The sequence below is a fragment of the Rhinopithecus bieti genome, unplaced genomic scaffold, assembly GCF_001698545.2.
Source record: "Rhinopithecus bieti isolate Rb0 unplaced genomic scaffold, ASM169854v2 scaffold_6933, whole genome shotgun sequence".
NCBI classification, from domain to species: Eukaryota; Metazoa; Chordata; class Mammalia; order Primates; family Cercopithecidae; genus Rhinopithecus; species Rhinopithecus bieti.
Window position 1 is genome coordinate 503,456 of NW_016805426.1, and position 22,708 is coordinate 526,163.

Genomic DNA, 22,708 nt, shown 5'->3' on the forward strand with positions numbered 1-22,708 from the left:
AAAAAAAAAAAAAAAAAAAAAAAGATCCAAGGGAAACAGATCACAGTAACACTTCACTTTTATGAAGGAAATAAGTGATGGTCAGACAGTCTTCTAGGAATAACAGAAACCCAGAATCCTTCAGCCAGGTAGTTGATGTCAAGGCCAGGTGCAGCGGTTCATGTCTGGAATCCTAGCACTTTGGGAGACTGAGGTAAGAGGACTGCTTGAGGCCAGCTTTGGGCAACACTGCTTGAGGCCAGCCTGAGCAACAGAGACCTCCATTTCTAGCAAAAAAAAAAAAAAAGGCCAGGCCCAGTGGTGTGCACCTGTAGCCCTAGCTACCGGGGAGGCTGAGGTAGGTGGATTGCTTGAGCCCAGGAGGTCAAAGCTGCAATAAGCTGTTTGTTTCACTTTACTGCAGCCTGGGTGACAGAGTGAGACCATGTCTCAAAAAGGAAAAAAAAAAAGTCAAAGGGAGGGTAGGGTTACAGAATTTACTCAATTACACAAACTTACCCTCCCAGCCAGGATTATTAGGGAGCTATTCTGTGTGTTCATTGTACTGGACTGCACTGCAGTGGCACCGTACAATCGCTGTTTAAACTGCATCACCTATCTTATACTAAGACGTAGATCCAAGGGACTGCTGACTCCAAAATCAGTCCCCATTAATGGTGAAGAAATACATGGGTATTATGGGTATTGTTTTTTAAACTCTAGAAATGCTTGAACTAGAGGTAGCATTTTTAAAGTATATATCTGGTATTCTCAAGGTAGCTGATACCTTGAAGATTAAACTCATTTATGTAGATTATTCTGATGTTCTAAAATAAAATCAGCCTTTGATACTTTACCTTTGAAATCAACTTCTAAATCCAGTTGTTAACAAAACCTGAGTCATTTATTTTATATATAAAAGGTGCTTATTTAGTAATAAGACAAATGTCATTTCTGGTTGCCTTGTTAGGCTACAATGCTTTTCATTATTTTAATAAGCGATACAGGTAGTTCTGTGGAAGTATCTTTTTTTAGTAATGACTATTTGTAAATCTTTCAGAACCTTCTGAGGAAAGGAGGCCATATGGAAATTGAACCTCAGCACTTCTGTCAAGCTTTCCACAGAGAGGATGATACACTAATCATCATCATCAGAAATGAAGATATATCATCACATTTGCATCAGGTAGGTACCTGTAAGAAAGAAATACCTTTCTTACAAAGGAATATATTCCAGGCACTTAAGTTGTTCTGTAATGATCAGACTCATCACTCTCTTTTTTTGTGTAGAAGAGAAGCTAACAGACATGTTGGGCCTTTAAGTGGGAAGATAGTGTATTACAGAACACTGCAGTATTACCAAGTTATTTGTAGCAGATAAAAAAACAAAAAACATATTAACTAAGGGAGACTTAGGTGAGAGATTGCTAAATTTTTTCATCCAAAATATAAATCTGCATCACTTGATGTCTAACAATAAGAAATCTTGCCTTAAAAGACCTTTTGAAAATTTTCTGAACCATTATATTTACCAGCTAGTTGAATCAAAGTCATTGCTTGTCTCAGGAAGACCCAACTGTGGACAAAGGCTGGGTGCATCAACCTGCCGTTGTCAACAGGCAGCCATCAGTGCTGGCACTGAGGGGAGCTGGCGACGAAGGAGGTGAAGTGAGGTGACCTGACTGGTTCCTTTTCAGTGCCCACAACCTCAGATGTGTTCTCTTCCCTCATGATGTATTATTTCCAACTTTTGGTAGTTTGAGACGTTTTTTTAATGAACTAATTTTGATGAGTTTGCAGCCCCAGGTGGTGATGAGCTCAGTTAATATGCCTCATGCAGGGCAGAATGACCAGTTGGTAATCCAGGTTAAAATATTTTCAGCTGCTCCTGAACCTTGACTCTCTTGGATAAAAAAGCAAGGGAGTGTCTAAGAAAATATGCCCAGTGAGCCTCTCTTCACGGGGGTCCTTTTTGTGTCATGCAGATTCCTTCTTTGCTGAAGCTGAAGCATTTCCCCAGTGTCATCTTCGCTGGAGTAGACAGCCCTGGAGATGTTCTTGATCACACCTACCAAGAACTGTTTCGTGCGGGAGGCTTTGTAATAACAGATGACAAGATATTAGAAGCCGTAACATTAGGTTGGTCTTTCTTTTCCTGTTTCTTTGAAGTCAGATCAGCTTCTCACCCAGTGACCTAAATACTGTTTCATCCAAAACAAATAATCAACTCTAAAGAATATCAGTTGCCCCCTACTGAGGGCATAATTTCTGCTGTCTGCTATGCTCTTTTCATACAGTAATTCTCTTATAGCAATGCTTTTAACCTCTTTTAACTGATTGTTACCACCACACTTGCTTCTGAGTTCCCTCCCTCTCAGTAGTGCAGCTAAAATCAGGATTTTATTATACTTAGTCCCTTCACTTGCCAAGTCAGAGCAACTCTATATTAAATTTTTTGCTTAAAATCAACCTCCATTTCTGATGTCATCACCCCTACCATCTTGATGTCACAAAAATCTAAAAAATGGCAACTAAGTCAGCTTATTTAATCATCTACTTGAAAACTCACTTTACGCCTCTCAGGGCACTTTTATGCTAAAACTTGCCTCAACTCTGATCGCATTGGAAGTGATACCACTTCTAGATCAAAGGCAGCATGTACCTTAACCAGCGTGACTTCTACACAGAAACTGGGATTTTAAATATTTGTAGGCACACGTCTGTAATCCCAACCCTTGGGAGGCTGAGGCAGGAGTATCCCTTGAGCTCAGGAGTTCAAGATCAGTCTGGGCAACACAGTGAGATCCCATCTCTACAAAAAATAAAAATACTAGCCAGCTGTGGTGTGGTGGTATGTGTCTGTAGTCCTAGCTAAGGAGGCTAAGGATGGAGGATTACTTGAGCCCAGGAGGTTGAGGCTGTAGTAAGCTGAGATCATGCCACCACACTTCAGCCTGGGTGACAGCTGAAATCCTGTCTCAAAAAAAAAAAAAAAAAGATTCTGTATTTAGAAACTTTTGCCTCCCATTTCTCTACTGCAACTGGGCCTCCTGCTTCTCTTCTGTCACATAATTTGTACACAGAACTCTAGTTGTTGGTGACCACTCCACTGTGTTCGTGTCTACACAGTTACCTCCCACCATAGCGTGAGCAGGTGGGACCAGGCTGAGGGGCTTGTGAGAGCAGGATGCTGCCCAGCCACATAAGCGGCAGTGATGGTGTGTACTCAACCATGAGTCTTAGTCTTTTTCATGTTTTACAAATCATCATCACTGGGCTTGGCATGAGCCAAAAGTACCTTAAAGTTGTCATCTTCTCTTGCCGAGTTTATTCTGTTTTGTAGTTCAACTGAAGGAAATTATCAAAATCCTGGAAAAACTAAATGGAAATGGAAAATGGAAGTGGTTGCTTCACTACAGGGAAAATAAAAAGCTAAAAGAAGATGAAAGGTAAGGACTTGCTGTGTGTATGGTTCCTCCTGCCCCGCTGGGGAAGGGGAGAGACACCTCATGTTCCATGGGCTCTAGCGCAGTGCTGCAGTGTATTGGCCTTCATCAATAAAGAGCATGAGGGCTGCTGGCTCGGTATTCCATGAAGGAAGCTATGTGCTGTGACCGTAGCCAACAGTATGAGGCATGTATTTATCTAGACTAACAGAAGTAAGGGAGTCAAACTTAGCAGTCATGAAATGTCCATATTGTATTTAAGCCCTACTACTACAAACTGTAAAAAATATATGGAACTTGTACCATTAATGCTTTTTTGGATACTTACAAGTTACCACCATTTTAAGGAGAATGGAAAAATTAAGACCATAATCTATCCTTAATTCAATTGTACCCTAAAATAAGAGGCTTATAAATGTACAAACTTTACTAAATCTAAAGCCATAATTTGTAAAAGAAAAACATATATGTTTGATTCCTTGGCTGAAGAGAGCTGGGGCTGAGAGATTCCTCCACATTCTCACAAGCAGGACCACTTGGAAAAGCAGACCTGACAAGCCCTTGTGAAATGAAGATTGCAGGCACTTTTAGGTGCATCCATTATCTCATTCAGACTTCATCCCAGGAGCTAGATAGCAAATCATTGCTTTCATAATGCAGAATTGAAGCAGAGTAGATAACACAAATGACCAAGGTCAAACAAATACTAAGTTTTGAAGCTGGGTTTCAATCCCAGAAAGATGAAACGACTGTTAGCTGCATGTGACCTTTAAGGAACAGAATCTCAGAAAGCTTTTCTCTTAGAGTGGAGCTAGCGAAGGAGAGAAGGAACACAGGTTTCCTTGGCAGGAAAGGAGGGTGCAAAGGCTTCAGCAGGTCAAGGGTATGACCAGTTCACAGTGGACTTCAATAACCAGCACTTTAGGGGAAAAACGTCAAGTTTGGTAAGTAGAGCACATTTAAGGTTCTGACATACCACAGCACACCTATAATAATAAGCATAAATTTATCTAGCACTTCTAGGGCTTTGGGTAGAGAGTCATGTCACTTAATGACACGGATACAGCCTGAGAAATGTCATTAGACGATTTTGTCTATGTGCAGACATAGAGTTTACCTACACAAACTTACATGGTAGAGCCTACTCCTAGACTGCAAACCTGTACATGTGACTGTACTGAATACTGTAGGCAGATTTAATGCAATGGTGGTATTTGTGTGTCTAAACACAAAAACGGTTCAGTAAATTACAGTGTTATAATCTTATGGGACTACCATTGTATATGTGGTCTGTCATTGACCGAAACATCATTTTGTGGTACATGACCATACTCACTGCTGTTGGCACTGCAGTGTGCTCTTCCAATTATACCACTCTGGCATTATGTAACAGACATGATGTATTATTGAGAACTCATCAGAAAACTCTTCATATCCTTTGACCTTTTGTGGAATTTACCCAAAATTCTTATTGTAAAATCAACCTCAGTTCCATCTCTAGGAGGAAGATATGCAGACTACAGTTAAATATTTTAAAGTTTATACAAAATATTGCCCACCCAAAACTTACACAATAGAAGCAAGTAAAAAGTTTCTATTCATAGAAAGAAGGATGGCATAAAAGTTGGTGTCATATAACTATGTTCAGTATGGTGTCATAAAAAATGTATACAGGAGAAAATGAAAGGAAATTGGTTCATGATGTTAAGAGTGATTATCACTAGGGTTATGGGAATGGGTGTGATCTGGGTTTTCTCCAACAAGCGTCAGAACGTAAGTGATGAAGACTAGAGAGATGGAGTCAAAAGCAGAGACAGACATGCTAAAAATTTAAACATACAGAATTAACACATTTTCCTAGTAGTGACAGAATTTTCAGGGAGGCAAGAAACCAAGAAAATTCTGGCTGCTACCTAATTTTAATGAAGTTGGTGATTATCTGCCCGCAAGGTATGAGAAGCATAGATGTGCATTGCTCTACAAATATACAGTGCAATAAGGCCCATTCGAAATTCATGAAAGGCTTGCCAAGCCACATGGCTTGGTCATAGAATGAGGCCTATGTTTAAAATCCACATTTACAAAAGGAGTAGGTACAGTTGTGTTTTGAGGCAACCAAAGTGTGTCATGAAAAAGAACATCAAGAAGAAAGACAGAGGATCTCATAAGTTTGAATGGTTAAACTGAAGGAAGAAAAAGTCCTAAGAATAAAACTGAAAATGAACATTTTAATATGCCTATGTATCTTTCAGAGTGGATTCAACTGCACATAAAAAGAACATGATGTTGAAGTCATTTCAGAGTGCAAATATCATTGAATTGCTTCATTATCACCAGTGTGACTCTCGATCATCAACAAAAGCAGAAGTTTTGAAATGTTTGCTAAACCTGCAAATTCAGCATATTGAAGCCAGGTTTGCTGTCTTCCTAACAGGTAATTCATAGGCCCATTTTACTCAGTTAATGCCAAAATTGGTCAGCTCTAGGAATGTCCAAGGTGAGCCATTTAGATACCTGACCATTTAGATACCTGACGAATAGTATCAGGTATTTAAATGGCTTGGCATCCCATGGATACCAGAATCACCCAAATCTGCTGATGCTGAAGCCCTTATATAAAATGTAGTATTTACAGGTAACTACACAATCCTCCTATATATGTAAATCAGCTCTAGATTACTTACAATACTCAATACAGTGTAAATAGTTATACCTGTATTATTTTTTAAATACCAGGGCTGGGCGCAGTGGCTCACACCTGTAATCCCAGCACTTTGGGAGGCAGGTGGATCACTTGAGGTCAGGAGTAAGAGACCAGCCTAGCCAACATGGTGAAACCCCATCTCTACTAAAAATACAAAAATTAGCCGGGTATGGTGGTTCATGCCAGTAGTCCCAGGTGCTTGGGAGGCTGAGGCAGGAGAATGGCTTGACCCCAGAGGCGGAGGTTGCTTTTAAAAAACTTGTGGGGCAGCCAGGCACAATGGATCACACCTGTAATGCCAACACTTTGGGAGGCTGAGGCAGGTGGATCACTGAGCCCAGGAATTTGAGGCCAGCTTGGGCAACTTAGCGAGACCTCATCTCTACAAAAATTGGGAGGTGTGGTGATGTGTGCCTATAGCCCCAGCTACTCAGGGGGTTAAGGCAGAAGGATTGCTCGAGCCTGGGAGGTCAAGGCTACAGTGAGCCATCATCACACCACTGCACTCTAGCCTGGGTGGCAGAACAAGACCCTATCTGGAAAAAAAAAAAAAGTGTTCCGAAAAATTTACGTAAAGAACCATAGTAATCATTTTTCAGAGATTTTCTTCAGTGTTTTCCCCACCACCCCTGATGGAGGCATCTATTCTTCCCAAAGCTTCAAATCTTTTCTTAGCTTGGAACCCAACACCTTTTCTCCCCCTACCCCGCCACACGAGGAAGTGCCACAGATTTTTTTAAATAAAAAATCCAGATCCTGTTATGTAAAAGTACCTTAATTAACCGAAAGTTTTGTGTTTTGTTTTGTTGTTGTTTTTACAGACAAGCCTACTATCCCCAGAGAAGTCTTTGAAAATAGTGGAATCCTTGTTACAGATGTAAATAACTTTATAGAAAACATAGAAAAAGTAGCAGCTCCATTTAGGAGTAGCTATTGGTAAGAACATTTTTTAATGTAACTTTCCCATGTGAGTTGGAGCTGTTGATGGCAAATATTGACATTTGTGTCTAAGGGAAACTTGTTTACATTAGGGGTGGAACTGCTATTTGGCATAAATAGGAATTCCTGAATTATCACTAAATGAAGAAACCATCTACTAAAATTACCCATTTTATCTGATGTGCATTTTCACTTGCATTAACTTGGATTGCCAGTACGGAACATAATGTAACCTTAGAGTGCATAGGAGTTTTCCCCATTAGAGCATCTCACTTTTTGAAATATACTTGTTCATATTAAGAAGTTCTTATCAATTTTGTGTTTCTTCAGGTGACTCAACTACAGCCTGCCTGGATATGGATGATGCCAATAAAAAATTAGTATTTTCCCTTTGGAAAACTTGTGAACATGTGAATACACATGTGAACAGTCTTATATTTGAAAAATCAATGTTCTACAACCTGGAAAGTTTTCATTTTTTGTATTTTGCTGAAATATGTCACAGTGGCATTGTGGTTGTCTGTTGTCTTTGGGTTGCAGTGCTAGATACTGTTTTAAATTATTTCCATTTTAAACAAGATGCCTTCTAAGCTATTAAGCTTAATATTAAAAATAAGAATTTTGCAACATGTTTACTTAGTTGGAGCAAAAATAAGTCTATTTTAACAAATAGCTTTGTTTTGCATGCTAATGTCAGAAAGGCCTATGATGCACATTGTGCTCTGTTTTAAAGGTTTTACCATCCTTGTAAAAACTATAATCTTAAATGGTTTTATTTGCTGTTATACAAACAACACTACATAAACTTAAAACATTTTTTCCTAAATGGGTACAAATTTATAAACTATATTTGTTTCACTTACGGGTTATGTAAATACTCGACACTACAAAATCAGCTTCCTGAGAAAGAAATAATCATTCTATTTATGATACTGAAAATTTCTACAGTAAAAACCAAAACCACGAAAAAAACATTTGTAAGTACCATGGTATCATAGTTGGAGCAAAGAGGCTGCCTGGGTTTTTTGCTAATTTGTTTCATTCTGTTTTTTAAATAAAGAAACTAAAAATCTTCTTGATTCTTTCTGCAGGATGATTTTTATAGCAGAAAGTGGACTCATCTGGAGTGTTCTAGCAATGTTTAGGTCACTTAGCAGAGCACTGAGCTTCCACAGGAAACCTACACTTCTGTCCTTTGGGCCTGGCCTGTTCTGTTTCTGGGTTCTTTCCCTCCCCAAGTCAAGTACACTGAGTAACAGGTTAAAGAATGGCAACTTCACCTGGCCTTTAAAGGGAAGCTTCTTTCAGAAGTCAAGTCGGTTTTTATTATTCCTCAACAAAAGAGATTTTCTCCTGAGTAGGTTTTAGAGTTTTAATTGTTGACAGTTTTTCAGTTACTAATAGAACCCCTATCATTTCATTTCATTTTCCAAGGACAGGAATCTATTAAGGGAACCATTAACTATTCAGTACAGTGAATTACTTCCAAATTACTAAGGAAAAGGAAAGTGAGCAGTTATAAGCTGCCAAACACCTATCTGCCTGAAATATGCATCTTTCAGGTTGGACCTAGTAACACTCACCTCCCCTTGGTAAAAAGCTTTCCAACACCCACAAGGCCATCTTTCTCAGTTTCCATGCTACCTTTTCTGCAACTCTACTAATACCCAAACCATATCGTGTTCGCCAAACTGAGTTATCCCAGTAACTACTATTATCATCTTTGTCTCCACTGGCCTGGCACACAAGGTATTCAGTAAATACGCTGAATGAAGAATATGAAGATGTGTTTTTTCCTTTTCACTTATTACTAACCCAGCTTGGGCCTTTGCCTGCATGGGAAGAGAAAAAGGCTTGCTGGAACTAGATAATTTTATGATACATGTAAAGCAGTGGTTTTCAACAACATCTGGAGACATTTTCGGCTGTCATTCCAGGATGGTGCTATTGACATCTAGTGTGTGGAGGCCAGAGATGCTGCTACAATCAATTCTACAATGCAAAGTCAGGCCCCTTCAACAGAGAATGATCCAGCCCAAAACATCAGCCGTGGGAAGTCGAGAAGCTCTATCATTTTGGCAATCTGAACAACAATCTAAATCACCACCCTTTAACACATCATCTGCCTTAGTCTGTCTCCTTCATACTCTGACGAGTCAGTCTTTATCTGTGGTCAACAACAGCATCTGCAGTGAGGCTCATCACCGCCAGGGGAAAAGGCCTTATATGTAAACACTTCATAATTTCAATTACACAAAAACTATTAGAGCACCTGTTCTACCTGACAATTCACTTACTCCCTTACAATTGCTGCTATAAGCAAAATCATTAAACACTATTTTTTCTGCACAAAGATTATCAGTCTAGTAATAGTGCTGAGTCAAGAATAAAATGAGGTCTACTCACAGAGAAGCCAGATGACAGGACCTGCTGTGATCCATCCAGATCAGAAGACACCCATGCTTTCCACTGCTGAGCACCTTCTGACTGGCACTGACTCCAGTGCTACTAAAGGAAGCACAGCAGCTGTGACCCTTGCAATCAGGACACACAGACCAACACACCGGGCAGTCCACCCGCAGGGGAACCCTCTAACCACCAAGGCTACATTCGCACGACCACAATTGTGGCTTTTATTTTGCAGTACAGAAATCATTTGGAGCCCATTTGAGACAGAAGTAGAGGCTCTGTCAGGGTCAATAGTGATGCAGGCGTGGTCCCTGAAGAAGCCACGCCTGAGATAGAGATGCTCTACACTTTACCCGCTTTATGTTTGCTTCCTCTCCCCTTTCCCTCATCAACTTTATTAGGTTAGAACACCACATACAGGCTTTCTCCAAATGACTCCCTATGTCTGGAGTTTGGTTAGAATTTTATGCCCACATAAACCAAACTTGTGGCTATGCTATTTGGGCCCTGCCATAACATTTGACATAATACAAAATATAAAGTCATAGGGAAAACTTCTGGATGCCGTCCCAAACCGTGGGTTATTCAATTTAGAATCTCCTGAACCTCAAGAGGACAGATGGCACACAACCTGTATGGATCCAGCTCTTGAGGAGCAGAAGCACACAGCTACACTGATTAAAAGATACAAATGCTGTCTCAAGTTTTCTGTATTGGTATCCCAATGTTTGTTTAAAACTGATCCTTCACTAGGGGAAAAAAAAAAGCCAGTTTGGTTAAATTGAACAGAATGTAACTGCCAATTCTGAATAGCCACTCCATGAAAACAAGTTAATACATAATATTAGAAATATGAAAGGGAGTATTTACTGGCACACAGCGCTCTTCACTCTCTCCATTTTGATTACAAAAGCAGGCCTTACAATATTGATTTCATATCATATGCATTATTTGCCAAATTTTAAATGTGTCCTAATTAATAACTTGTACTGCTGTTAGTCTTCGCCATAGATGTCATTTTTCTTGCGCTTCATTTCCTCAAAGTCAAACTCTGATCCTGTCATCCTCTTGTAGATGTTTTTAATGTCATCACACGTTGTCTCAAAATGAGTGGTGGCATCGTATGTGCGGGAAATAAAGATCTGAAAACAAAAATTACAAAGACTTCAGACTAGGGAGGGATGTCTTCCAGTGAAACCTGCCCATATCCTTTTACACCTCCATACTCACCTGGCTTTCCATTCCCAAGTCTTTCGGTACCAGGAGGTCACTGATGCTAACAAATCTGAAGAGAGAGAGAATTCCGTCAGGTGAACTGGTCCCACACCTGACCACAGCTCTGCCTGAGATCAACTGAGAGGTACAGATGACTCCCACAGAGCAGCCAGCGGCTACCTGCCTTGCCCTCACATTCGTCCCACCATGGTGGAGCCACAATCAAAAGGCCTCAGTTTGCATCTCGGCAGATATAAAAAAAACACAACTCACTTCTGTTCAATTGGTTCCAAGAGCTCCAAAGCTGGTCTGATTTCCTTCTCGGGCTCCTTGGTTTCCACGGTTGTACTAACTATGGCAATGTACTTCCCTTGTGCTGCTACATTGTGCGCAAAGGAGATCATGCAGACATAGATATCTAGAAACAAATAATAACAGCTCACTGCCTCAAGTGTGTCCATGTCATGAGGTGTAAGTTAAATTACTCTCAACAGGCAAGATCTTCTACACTTAAGTGCTAAACTGTGACAGAGCTGGATGTAAAGTACACAAATATTTGACAATAAGAATTTCTTTTAACCTACTAGAGGATAAGAATTTAAGTGGTAGCAAACTGCTGAACTTTGGAAGGAGATCTCTTAACAGCTCTGTCATACCTAACTAAAAAAGCTACCAAACCATATTAACTGTTCTAGGAGATTGTTCCATTCTAGACCTTGCATTTGGAAAGGTTCTGAATGGCTCAGAAAGGATGTACTTAGTACTGATGTCCTTATTTACTTATTAAAGTAATGTAAAATTGCAGGATCCACATAAACCACTCTGAGTTGGCATAACTTGATAGAATTCTCTAGATTAGACTTGGTCTGTATACCACTCATCCAATTAATTGTGTAACTTCCAGAATAGAAAAGCATTTGGATAAGAGAGCATTTAAAGGCAAAATATATATATATATGGGACCTCCTTTATTCTTTCTATACTTGCAAGGACCCAGGACCGGCTTGGGAACCTTCCGGAAGATTTAAGTCCAGTCCCTTTGTTCTACAGATCATCTTTTGATGTGTTTAAACAGTCTGGCTCTGTCACCCAGGTTGGAGGCAGGGATGCAATTACAGCTTACAATAACCTCAAACTCCTGAGCTCAAGTGATCCTCTCCCACCGCACTCTCCCACGTAGCTAGGACTACAGGTGTGTGCACCATGCACACCTAGCTTTTTCTTTTTTTTTTGTAGAGACGAGATCTCACTATGTTACCCAGGCTGGTCTTGAACCCCTGGCCTCAAGCAAGCCTTCTGCCTTGGCCTCCCATGATTTCATTTCTTATATGGGGGGGAAAAATCCTAATACAGACAGCTCTTACCTGTCCCATAAAGCCTGATTACCCTTTTTAAGCTGCATTTTACATAAAAGATTTGGGGCTTCTAGCTGAAAATGGGAACATCCAAGGGTTACAAACAACTGGCTAAGACAAATAAATGAGGACTTGCAATTTTAGAGCCATGTCCTGATCACAGAAATGAAAGGTAGACACTGCTAGAATCAAATGTAAGTACTAAGATTACAAATAAGGACACAGAAGCAGTTATATCATTAGCTCAAGAATATACTCGGGTCAGTTAACTATTAAGCATAAACCTCCACAGGCACCTACTATTATAGCTGGGAGACCCAGGGTTCACCAAGCCCAGTCTGTTCATTCTACAGATGATGGACACAAGTCCAAGGCTGGCTCCGAGTCGAACCTGTCCACGTCAATGACGACATTTTTTTCCCCATATGTAAACCAACGTCTGTTCACTAATACAGCATACAAAATTAGGAATCTAGGATACAACACAAAGCAAAGTATATCTTACAAAATTCTACCAACATCTGCTGGTCTTCAAACCTCACCTGACTTTCGATTGACTTGGTTCTGTGGAATAATGATCTGGCAGGAGTTGGCATCATTGGTGTTCTTGATGGGGTGGCTGAGGATGCAAATAACTCTGATCACCTGGCCCACTTTTTCTACCCGATCTTTTACATAGCTGGGGTCACAGATGAGCTGCTTACAACGAGCAATCTATAATAAAGCATTTAAGAAGACACTGAAGCTGACAAAGATATATGAAAACACATCCCATGTTCATAGTGTGGAAGACTTAGTATTGTTGAGATATCAAACACCATCCTAAAGTTCATATTGGTTCCCAAGGGATTGAATTCTGGAACAACCAAAACAATCTTAAAAGAAGAACAGCAAAGCTGGAGGACTCACTCACTAAAAAGCTAGTGACCAATTCGGTGTGGTACTGACATAGTGACAAACGTATGGACCAATGAAACAGAAAAGACAGCCAGAAATAAACCCTCGCATCCACAGTACAGTGATTTCTGACAAAGTTGCAAAGACCATTCAATGAGGGGAAAGCAGTCATTTCAACAAACCATCCTGGGAAAACTATCCACATGCAAAAGAATGAAGTTGGACCCTACCTGACACCACAAAAACTAACTCAAAATGGAATAAAGACCTAAATGTAGTATCTAAAACTATAAAACTCTTAGAAGAAAACAGTGGAAACGCTTCATGACATTGGAGTTGGCAGTAATTCCTTAGATCTAAAACCAAAGACATAGGCAACAAAAATACTTCATGAAAATAGGATTTCATGAAAATTTTAAAAATCTTGTGCATAGCCAGGCATGGTGGCATGTGCCTGTAACCCCAGCTACTTGGGAGGCTGACAGGAGAATTGCTTGAGCCCAAGACTTTGAGTCCAGCTTGGGCAACACAGAGCAAGACACTGTCTCTTTTAAAAAAAAAAAAAAATTTTTTTTTTGCATCAGAAGACACTAATCAAGAGTTTAGGCAACTCACAGAATGAGAGAAAATATCTGCAAATTATATAGCTCATAAGGGATTAATATCCACAATATATCAAGAACTCCTAAAAACAACAACAAACCCTGATCCAAAAATGATCAAAGGGCTGGGCGCAGTGGCTCACACCTGTAATCCCAGCACTTTGGGAGGCCAAGATGGGCAGATCACCCGAGGTCAGGAGTTGGAAACCAGCCTGACCAACATGGAGAAACCCTGTCTCTACTAAAAATACAAAACTAGCTGGGCATGGTAGCACATGCCTGTAATCCCAGCTACTCAGGAGGCTGAGGCAGGAGAATCGCTTGAATCTGGGAGATGAAGGTTGTGGTAAGCCAAGATCACGCCATTGCACTCCAACCTGGGCAATGAGCAAAACTCCTCTCAAAAGACAAAAAATAAAATAAAATAAAATAAAAATCAAAGGACTTGAATAACATTTTTCCAAAGAAGATATATACGTGGCCAATAAGCACATGCAAAGATGTTCAACATCACTAATCATAATTTCAGTGAGATACTACCTCACAACCATTAAGACTGCTACTGTCAAAACAGAAAATAAGCATCAAGGATATGGAGAAACTGGAACTTCTTGTGCACTACTGATGGGAATGTAAAATGGTCCAGCCACTATGAAAAATGGTATGGCAGTTTCTCAAACATTAAAAACAGAATTACCATAAATGATCCAGCAATTCCACTTCTGGGTACACACCCAAAAGAACTAAATGCATGGTCTTGATGAGATATTTGTACATCCATTTTCATAGTAGCATTATTCACAGTAACTAAAACATGGAAGCAATCCAGGCATCCATCAAAGGATGAATGGATAAGCAAACTATGGTCTATCCATACATTGGAATATTATTCAGTCTTAAAAAGGAAATTCTGACACATGCTACAACACAGATGAACCATGGAGACATCATGCTAAGTGAAATAAACAAGTCACAAAAAGACAAATACTATATTACTCCATTTATATAAAATATAGTAGTTAAAATCATAGAGAAAGAAAGTAGAATGGTGCTTGCCAGTGGCTAAAAGCAGGGAATGAGGAGTTATTACTTAATTGGTAGTTTCCTTTAGAAGAGGAAAAGTGAGGGCAGGCATAGTGGCTCACACCTATAAAATCTCAGCACTTTGGGAGGCCAAGGTGGGTGGATCATCTGAGGTTAGGACCAGCCTGGCCAACATAGGGAAACCCCCGTCTCCACTAAAAATACAAAAACTAGCCGGGCGTGGTGGTGCGCATCTGTAATCCCAGCTACTTGGGAGCTGAGGCAGGAGAATTCGCTTGAATACGGGAGGCAGAGATCGCAGTGAGCCAAGATCATGCCACTGCACTCCAGCTTGGGTGACAGAGTGAGACTCCATCTCAAAAAAAAAAGGAAGAGGAAGTGTTATGGAGATGAATGGTGGTTGTACAACGAAGTGAATACATTTAATACCACTGAACTGTACACTTAACAACGGTTAAGATGGTAAATTCTGGCTGGGCAAATTCTGGCCAGGCGCAGTGGCTGACGCATGTAATCCCAACATTTTGGGAGGCTGAGGCAGGTGGATCACCTGAGGTCAGGAGTTTGAGACCAGCCTGGCCAACATAGTAAAACCCCATCTCTACCAAAAATACAAAAATTGGCCAGGCATGGTGGCGGGCGCTGTAGTCCCAGCTACTCAGGAGGCTGAAGCAGGAAAATTGCTTGAACCCGGGAGGCGAAAGTTGCAGTGAGCCAAGATCGTGCCACTGCACTCCAGCCTGGGCAACTAAGTGAGAAGAAAAAATAAAAAATAAAAAAATAAAAAACACCATTTATCTCTCTCTCTTAAACAACTATTATGATGAAAGTACAAGCAGTGTTACTGTCCCTGATGAAGATCTTCCGGTGGAACATGATGTGGAGATGGAAGATAGCGATACTGATGATCCCAACCCCACAAAGGTGGCTGGGTGAAGTTTGTTGGACCCAGGTGGTAAACAGTGCTATTTGCACTGATATGCCTGAGAATTAAGTTAGCATTAACAAAACCTAGTAATGAACATGTCAAACAAAATATGACTTCTTTTGTGCTTTGTAACTTCATTTAAAGTAGATAAGCCAATCACACTACGACAGAGTCAAGATGAAACGGGGTTATAAAGAAGTTGCCTAAAATATATGTTCAAAAGACCCAATTAAGTAACAGTTTAGAAAGCCAGGCACAGTGGCTCATGCCTGTAATCCCAACACTTTGGGAGGCTGAGGCGGGTGGATCACTTGAGGCCAGGAGTTCAAGACCAGCCTAGCCAAAATGGTGAAACCCCTTCTCTACTAAAAAATACAAAATTAACTACGTGTGGTAGCATGCACCTGTAATTCCCACTACTCAGGAGGCTGAGGTAGGAGAATCACTTGAACATGGGAGGTGGAGGTTAAAGTGAGCTGAGATCACGCTACTAGACTCCAGCCTGAGCGGCAGAGCAAAACAATCTGATGTCTCAAATAAGTAATTAAATAACATTTTAGTAGATAAAACATACAAACCTAACATCACCCAGCATGGGAATTTACATCCTCAGGTGTATCACGACTGAGGGCTGTGGGTGCGGAACACCTTGATTCCAATTCTACCTCAGCCATTCATTGATTGTGTGCCCTTGTAGATGTTTCTTAATTTAAGCCTCCAGGTATATATAACCTGGACGTAATACCTGCCTCTTAGGATTCTTGTAAGGAATAAATGAGGTTGAAAATGTGCTTCACAAATTATCATCAGGCTTTTTTTGCCGTGAGTCAGTCCTGTATTTTCTCTCCCTTACTCATTGTCCCCTTACACTAGCTACCAAACTCTGATCTCAAACTTTCATTTCCAGTGAGACCTAAACAATTGAAAATGCCCCCACCTCACCACCCAGGAGGTTCTACATTCCCACACAGCTTAATACTAAAAAGATAAAGCTTAGATTTTTAGAATTCCAGTGAGACAGTAAAATAGTGCACTTTGAAGTGCGTCCTCTACTGCAAGAACTGTTGCAGATATTAACAGTGTTAAATGGCAGAAGAATTAATTCATATGGTGATAAAGGGAAACAGATCTTTTTTTCCTTGTAATTTTTTTTCAGCGACATCCACATCACCTAAGAGGTTTCAAGAAAATGCAGAGCCTTCTCAGACCTACTGATTAGAATATGCAATAGAACCAGATTAATGACACTTTATATCTAATTCAAATTTGAGAAACACTGCTCAAAACCCCACCCGTGTAGGTGGCCAGCAAGTATAGTTCAATTTAAATGAAAATTTGGGAGACAGGCACAACCCAAACTCTACAGATACAGAATACTTAACTATTTAGAGCTTCCCCATAATGCATATTTTAATATTAAAATAACAATTGACAACAAAAAAAGATGTTTTTTAAAACAAAGCACAGCAACTGTAATTAGTCCTTAGTCACGATAAATACTAACTTCCCATACAGAAATGATATGCATCAGTGTCCACACCAAAATAAATATTTACAATACACAATTTTCTTCACAAGAACACAGTATTTTTTTCATTTTAAAAGCTACTTACTTCTCCTTCAGATTTTACACCAATTACTTTTCCATTCTGCACAATGATTTCTTCAATGGGTTTATTCAGCATATAGGTACCTCCATAAATAGCACTTAGCCTGGAAAATTTTTAAAATTCCAATTAATACATAATTGTTTCAACTCCTAAAGTCCCCTTCCTTAGATCTTAATGAGTTATAGGTAATACACATTTGTTCAATTTCCTTCTAGAAAGATGTCAGCTTTAAAGTGATTAAAGCATGAAAACAGTCAAAAACACAAACTGATCATCACAGTTGTAAATACCAAGTCAAAAAAAATCACTAACCAGACACTTGTCTTTCAAGCTGCCCACTTGGCCCTCCTCCAACTGCACTTTCTTTCCTTCCTTTCATTCCTGCTCTAAAGCTTAATAAACGTTCACTCCTGCTCTAAAACTTGCTTCAGTCTCTCCTTCTGCCTTATGCCCCTAGGTCATTCTTTCTTCTGAGGAGAAAGAATTGAGGTTGCTGCAGACCCGTACGGATTCATCTCAGCGCGGTAACATATTTTGGTGCCTGTGACTCGGATACCTTCCACCAGTAACACACTTTGGTGCTGTGTGACTCAGACACACTCCCTAGTAGTAAGAGACCTCTACACTTCATCTTCTTTGGCTGGAGGCATTCAACCCCCATACACGGTTTTCTTCTCCCCTTTCCACTCTCCTGCTTGCTAACCAACCACCAGAACAGTTCCTCTCGGCTGCAGCAGCTCTGCTTCCACAGCTTATCCCTCAGCTCACCCTGACGGATGGCTCTTCCGGGTGGGAAGGACCTTGGGGTTCACACTGAGTAGACCTGTGACACTAATGGCCCTCCTGGACAGGAGGCTCGCGAGAGTGGTGAGGCTAAAGCCTAAAGCCATGCAATGTCTGGGTTTTACTCTGCTTCTTCAACTAAAATTGGCTCTTTCCCAAAAACCCACACTGTCTAATTCTCCTGTTTTTCCTTGTGTGTGTTCTAAAATGGCCTTGTGCAGTTGTGGGACTATCCACATGAGAGGCAAATCTGCCATTTCTCTGGATTCATGTTCAGGGCAAGGGCAAGGGCAAGGTCAAGGGAATGGCTGACCAGTAATAGCTATATTCGTCTAATCCTCCGGCATATAAATAAAACTATGGACTCAAAACACTATCAGAAGGAACTAGAGGCAGTGGTTCACGCCTAATGCCACCACTTTGGGAGGCCAAGGTCACCAGATGGCTTGAGTGCAGGAGTTTTGAGACCAGCCTGGGCAACATGGTAAAACCCTGTTTCTACAAAAAATACAAAATTTAACCAGGCATGGTGGCACTCATCTGCAGTCCCAGCTACCTGGAATGCTGAAGTGGCAGTATCACTTGAGCCTGAGAGGTTGAGGCTGCAGTAAGCTGTGATCACACCACTGCACTCTAGCCCGGGTGACAAAGCAAAATGCTGTCTCAAAAAAAGATAGTCATAAAGGGGGGGGGGGAAAGGCAGCACTGGAGAATGACTTAAAGCAGCAAAAACTGGAGACTGAAGAGACTCTTGAAAGGAACCAACTGGGTGAGATCTTTATGTGGTTTATATGGTTTTCCCCTCAGGCAGCAACTTCCCTAGTCATTGCAACATGGCACAGCTAGAACAGAAGCACAGCGCCTGCAGTCTTATTGATTTGAGATGTGACAGAATTTGGGGTGGCCAAAGGAGATGAAAATTGTAGGGAAAAATTTCACAAAAGAGGGAGCCTCAAAAGAAGGAGCCAACAAATCTATGATAAAATCTCTTCAAATCCTTAACTACCTCCAAAAGTGCTCATACAGGAGGGAGAAGCCAAGGAATCCACCAGAAAGAAACAGCTGAAAGGCTCAAAGAGGTTCGGAGAGATTATAGAGGATGGGCAGAAGAAAAAATGTGTTTGAAGTTTGAAGTTTAAAATTGCCATGTTCAAAGGAGCTTGCTTACTCCAGAGGAGTAACGTGTAAGAATCAGCAAAAGGCCACTTGCGCGTGTGATGTCGTGGCGCCGTGCGTGGCAGCGGCAGCAGCAGCAGCGCAGATGGCAGGCCCGTGGAGCAGTGCTGGAGGAGGGAGTGGCGAGGCTGTTGCTCCCTCTGCGCCCACTGTTGGCTCTTGGGGTGCAGAGAGGGGCTGCAGTCTCTGCGGCTGCATCTCGCTACCCTGTAGTCCCCTCCATGTTCCCCTGCGCCACTGCTCCCCTTCCTAAGGCTGCCGCTTACGCTGGGGTCTATGGAAATAATGGATCCCTCAACCTGGCTCATCAACAGAGCAGATGAGCAGACCATTTATTAGCAACTACAAAGAAGCTATTTCATTTCTTGTCACAAAAAGGCTACGGCATATCCTTCGGAAGCCTTGTGAAGCTGACAGTCTGAGCAGGCTCTTCTTTGGCTGGAATTGCAAAGGGATAGCAAACAGCGCCTCCTCATTCAAGAGAGGTGGAAAAGGGCCCAGCAGAAAGAAAGATTGAAAGCCCAGGCCCGGCGCGGTGGCTCACGCCTGTAATCCCAGCGCTTTGGGAGGCCGAGGCAGGCGGATCACGAGGTCAGGAGATCGAGACCATCCTGGCTAACACGGTGAAACCCCGTCTCTTCTAAAATACAAAAAACTAGCCGGGCGAGGTGGCGGCGCCTGTAGTCCCAGCTACTCGGGAGGCTGAGGCAGGAGAATGGCGGGAACCCGGTAGGCGGAGCTTGCAGTGAACGGAGATCGCGCCACTGCACTCCAGCCTGGGCGACAGAGCAAGACTCCGTCTCAAAAAATAAAAAATTTTAAAAATTTTTAAAAAAAGAAAGCCCAGCAGAACACAGGATGTAGCTAGCCATCTCACAAACCCTCTGCTGAGGATGCAGAGGGCCAGAGCCCCATTTCTCAGAAATACAGCCCTTTCTCAGAGAAACGCCTGCCTGAGATTCAAGGGATCTTTGACAGGGATCCAGATACGCCACTACTTTTACTTCAGCAAAAGAGTGAGCCAGCAGAGCCATGTATTGGAAGCAAAGGCCCAAAAGATAAAACAATATGGAGAAGCAGATTTGAAGAGGCATGTAGAATTCCTTGTGGCTGAGAACGAAAGACTAAGGAAAGAAAATAAACAACTAAAGGCTGAAAAGGCCAGACTTCTAAAAGGTCCAACAGAAAAGGAGCTGGATGTAGATGCCGATTTTGTAGAAAAGTCAGTTATGGAGCTTGCGCCACATTCAGAAACTGCTACAGCCTCTTCATTCTGACAGAAGTTTGCAGCAAATACCAGGAAAGCCAAGGACATTCCAATCCCTAATCTTCCTCCCTTGGATTTTCCATCTCCAAAACTTCCCCTTATGGAGCTCTCTGAGGATATTCTGAAAGGATTTATGAATAATTAAAATGTAAGGCCATAAAAGAGGAGAGAAGAGGAAATAATGTGATAACAGTTAATCCAGCAAAAAAAAATTAAAAGGGAAAACCACACAGAAGGGTAATCCCGGAAATGCTTCATCTGGCAGACTGTGGAAGAAGAGGCACTGCCAGGACTTGGCAAACAGTCACTGTGAAATGTGTCACATATCTGATTCACCGACTCGAGCTAATGATTCCGACTTGGTAGACACTAAATTCATAGAGATTCAGTTTCTCCAGATACAAACCAAATGGCTACACAGAATAATTTTTTCAAGCAACAATTACTTTCCTTGCCTTCAGGGTTAAAATGCATGAAAGTTGTGCCAGGCACGGTGGTTCATCATGCCTGCAATCCCAGCACTTTGAAAGGCCGAGGCAGGTGGATCACCTGAGGTCAGGAGTTCAAGACCAGTGTGGCCAACATGGTGAAACCCTATCTCTACAAAAAAATACAAAAATCAGCCGGGCATGATGGCAGGTGCCTATAATCCCAGCTACTTGGAAGGCTGAAGTGACAGAATCACTTGAACCCAGGAGGAGGAAGTTGCAGTGAGCCAAGATCATGCCATTGCACTCCAGCCTGGGTGACAGAACGAGACTCCATCTCAAAACAGTCACTTCACAAAAGAAGACATTTATGCAGCCAACAAACATACGAAAAAAAGTTCATCATCACTGGTCATTAAAGAAATACAAATCAAACCCACAAAACCATGAGAAACCGTCTCACGCCAGTTGGAAGGGAATGGCAATCGTTAAAAAGGAAATAGCAGATGCTGGAGAGGATGTGGAGAAAGAGGAATACTTATACACTGTTGGTGGGAGTGTAAATTAGTTCAACCACTGTGGAAGACAGTGTGGCGATTCCTCAAGGATCTAGAACCAGAAATACCATTTGACCCAGCAATCCCATTACTGTGTATATACCCAAAGGATTATAAATCATTCTACTATAAAGGCACATGCACACGTATGTTTATTGAAGCACTGTTCACAATAGCAAAGACTTGGAACCAACCCAAACACCCATCAATGATAGACTGGATAAAGAAAATGTGGCACATATACACCATAGAATACTATGCAGCCATAAAAAAAAAAAGGATGAGTTCATGTCCACTGCAGGGACATGGATGAAGCTGGAAACCATCATTCTCAGTTAACTAACACAGGAGTAGAAAACCAAACACCACATGTTCTCATTTATAAGTAGGAGTTGAACAATGAGAACACATGGACATAGGGAGGGGGACATCACACACCAGGGCCTGTCAGGGGATGGGGGATAGGGACGGACAGCATTAGGAGAAGTACCTAATGTAGATGATGAGTTGATGAGCACAACAAACCACCATGGCACACGTATACCATGTAACAAACCTGCACGTTCTGCACAGAAGAAGTATAATAAAAAAAAAGTATAAAAGTATGTTATGTATAATTACCCTGTAATGCCATAAATGATCATGCAAAACCTAAATAATATGGTGGCCCGAAGGGCTGCCTTGTAATTGAAACATGCTTTCTTTCATACATTGACTGTATGCATTTTGTTAATGTGCATTTTGTTTAAGTTGTGTAAGAGACACACCTTTCTAGATGAAACTATATGTGTGTGCTACACTTTGCACTACTCTTAATGACAACCTCAAAACTATCAGGAGAAATTTCCATTTTATGAAGAAAGGAACCAAATTATTAGTTATGCTTTTTTAAACAAATTATCAGTTTACTTAATTAATAAGGGTGCATTTTAAGTTCTAACTTTATTGCATAATGTATCATTTAAAAATACCAAGGAGGAAATACCGTTTGCTTTTAATGATGCATGAGTAGAAGTAATGCTAGTTGGCAGTATCTGATTGTAAGAAATCAATAAAGTAATTGTGTTTAAAAAAAAATCAGCAAACAACAAAAGGAAAAACTAAAAAAGACCCACTTTAACAAGGTGTAAAATCCAGTCTCCACCAATGCAAGATGAACAGTCAATAACTCAACTGCCTACTCAAACCAAAACCGACTTTTCAGAGAAGAATCCAGCATCTCAACAAACTATTGATTCATGTGTCCAGTGTACAATCCAAAATTACTAGACATGGAAAGAAACAGAAAACTGTGATCCAAAGAAAACAAAGACAAATAATAGAAACAGATGCCCAATGTTAAAATATGCAGGAGTTTAAAAGCAGCTAT

At 41.0% G+C, this 22,708-nt stretch overlaps 2 protein-coding genes and 1 pseudogene across 2 annotated transcripts in view; 2 read left to right on the forward strand and 1 right to left on the reverse strand.

Annotated features, from left to right (window-relative positions):
* The window catches only part of TASOR2 (transcription activation suppressor family member 2), a 73,006-nt gene extending 65,937 nt beyond the window's left edge, over positions 1 to 7,069 (forward strand). The window contains exons 21-25 of the mRNA XM_017872428.1: positions 1,040 to 1,165; positions 1,965 to 2,118; positions 3,323 to 3,428; positions 5,678 to 5,859; positions 6,951 to 7,069. Of these exons, the coding sequence (XP_017727917.1) occupies positions 1,040 to 1,165; positions 1,965 to 2,118; positions 3,323 to 3,428; positions 5,678 to 5,859; positions 6,951 to 7,069 (687 nt within the window). The remainder of the gene's footprint in view (positions 1 to 1,039; positions 1,166 to 1,964; positions 2,119 to 3,322; positions 3,429 to 5,677; positions 5,860 to 6,950) is intronic.
* A 2,617-nt stretch (positions 7,070 to 9,686) lies between these two features.
* Positions 9,687 to 22,708, reverse strand: part of GDI2 (GDP dissociation inhibitor 2) — a 51,699-nt gene continuing 38,677 nt past the window's right edge. The window contains exons 7-11 of the mRNA XM_017872446.1: positions 17,132 to 17,231; positions 12,590 to 12,761; positions 10,966 to 11,110; positions 10,708 to 10,762; positions 9,687 to 10,619 (exon numbers count right to left, since the gene is read on the reverse strand). Coding sequence (XP_017727935.1) covers positions 10,473 to 10,619; positions 10,708 to 10,762; positions 10,966 to 11,110; positions 12,590 to 12,761; positions 17,132 to 17,231 — 619 coding nt within the window. The 3' untranslated portion in view covers positions 9,687 to 10,472. The remainder of the gene's footprint in view (positions 10,620 to 10,707; positions 10,763 to 10,965; positions 11,111 to 12,589; positions 12,762 to 17,131; positions 17,232 to 22,708) is intronic.
* On the forward strand, positions 18,575 to 20,499 carry LOC108529902 (nuclear receptor-binding factor 2-like; annotated as a pseudogene).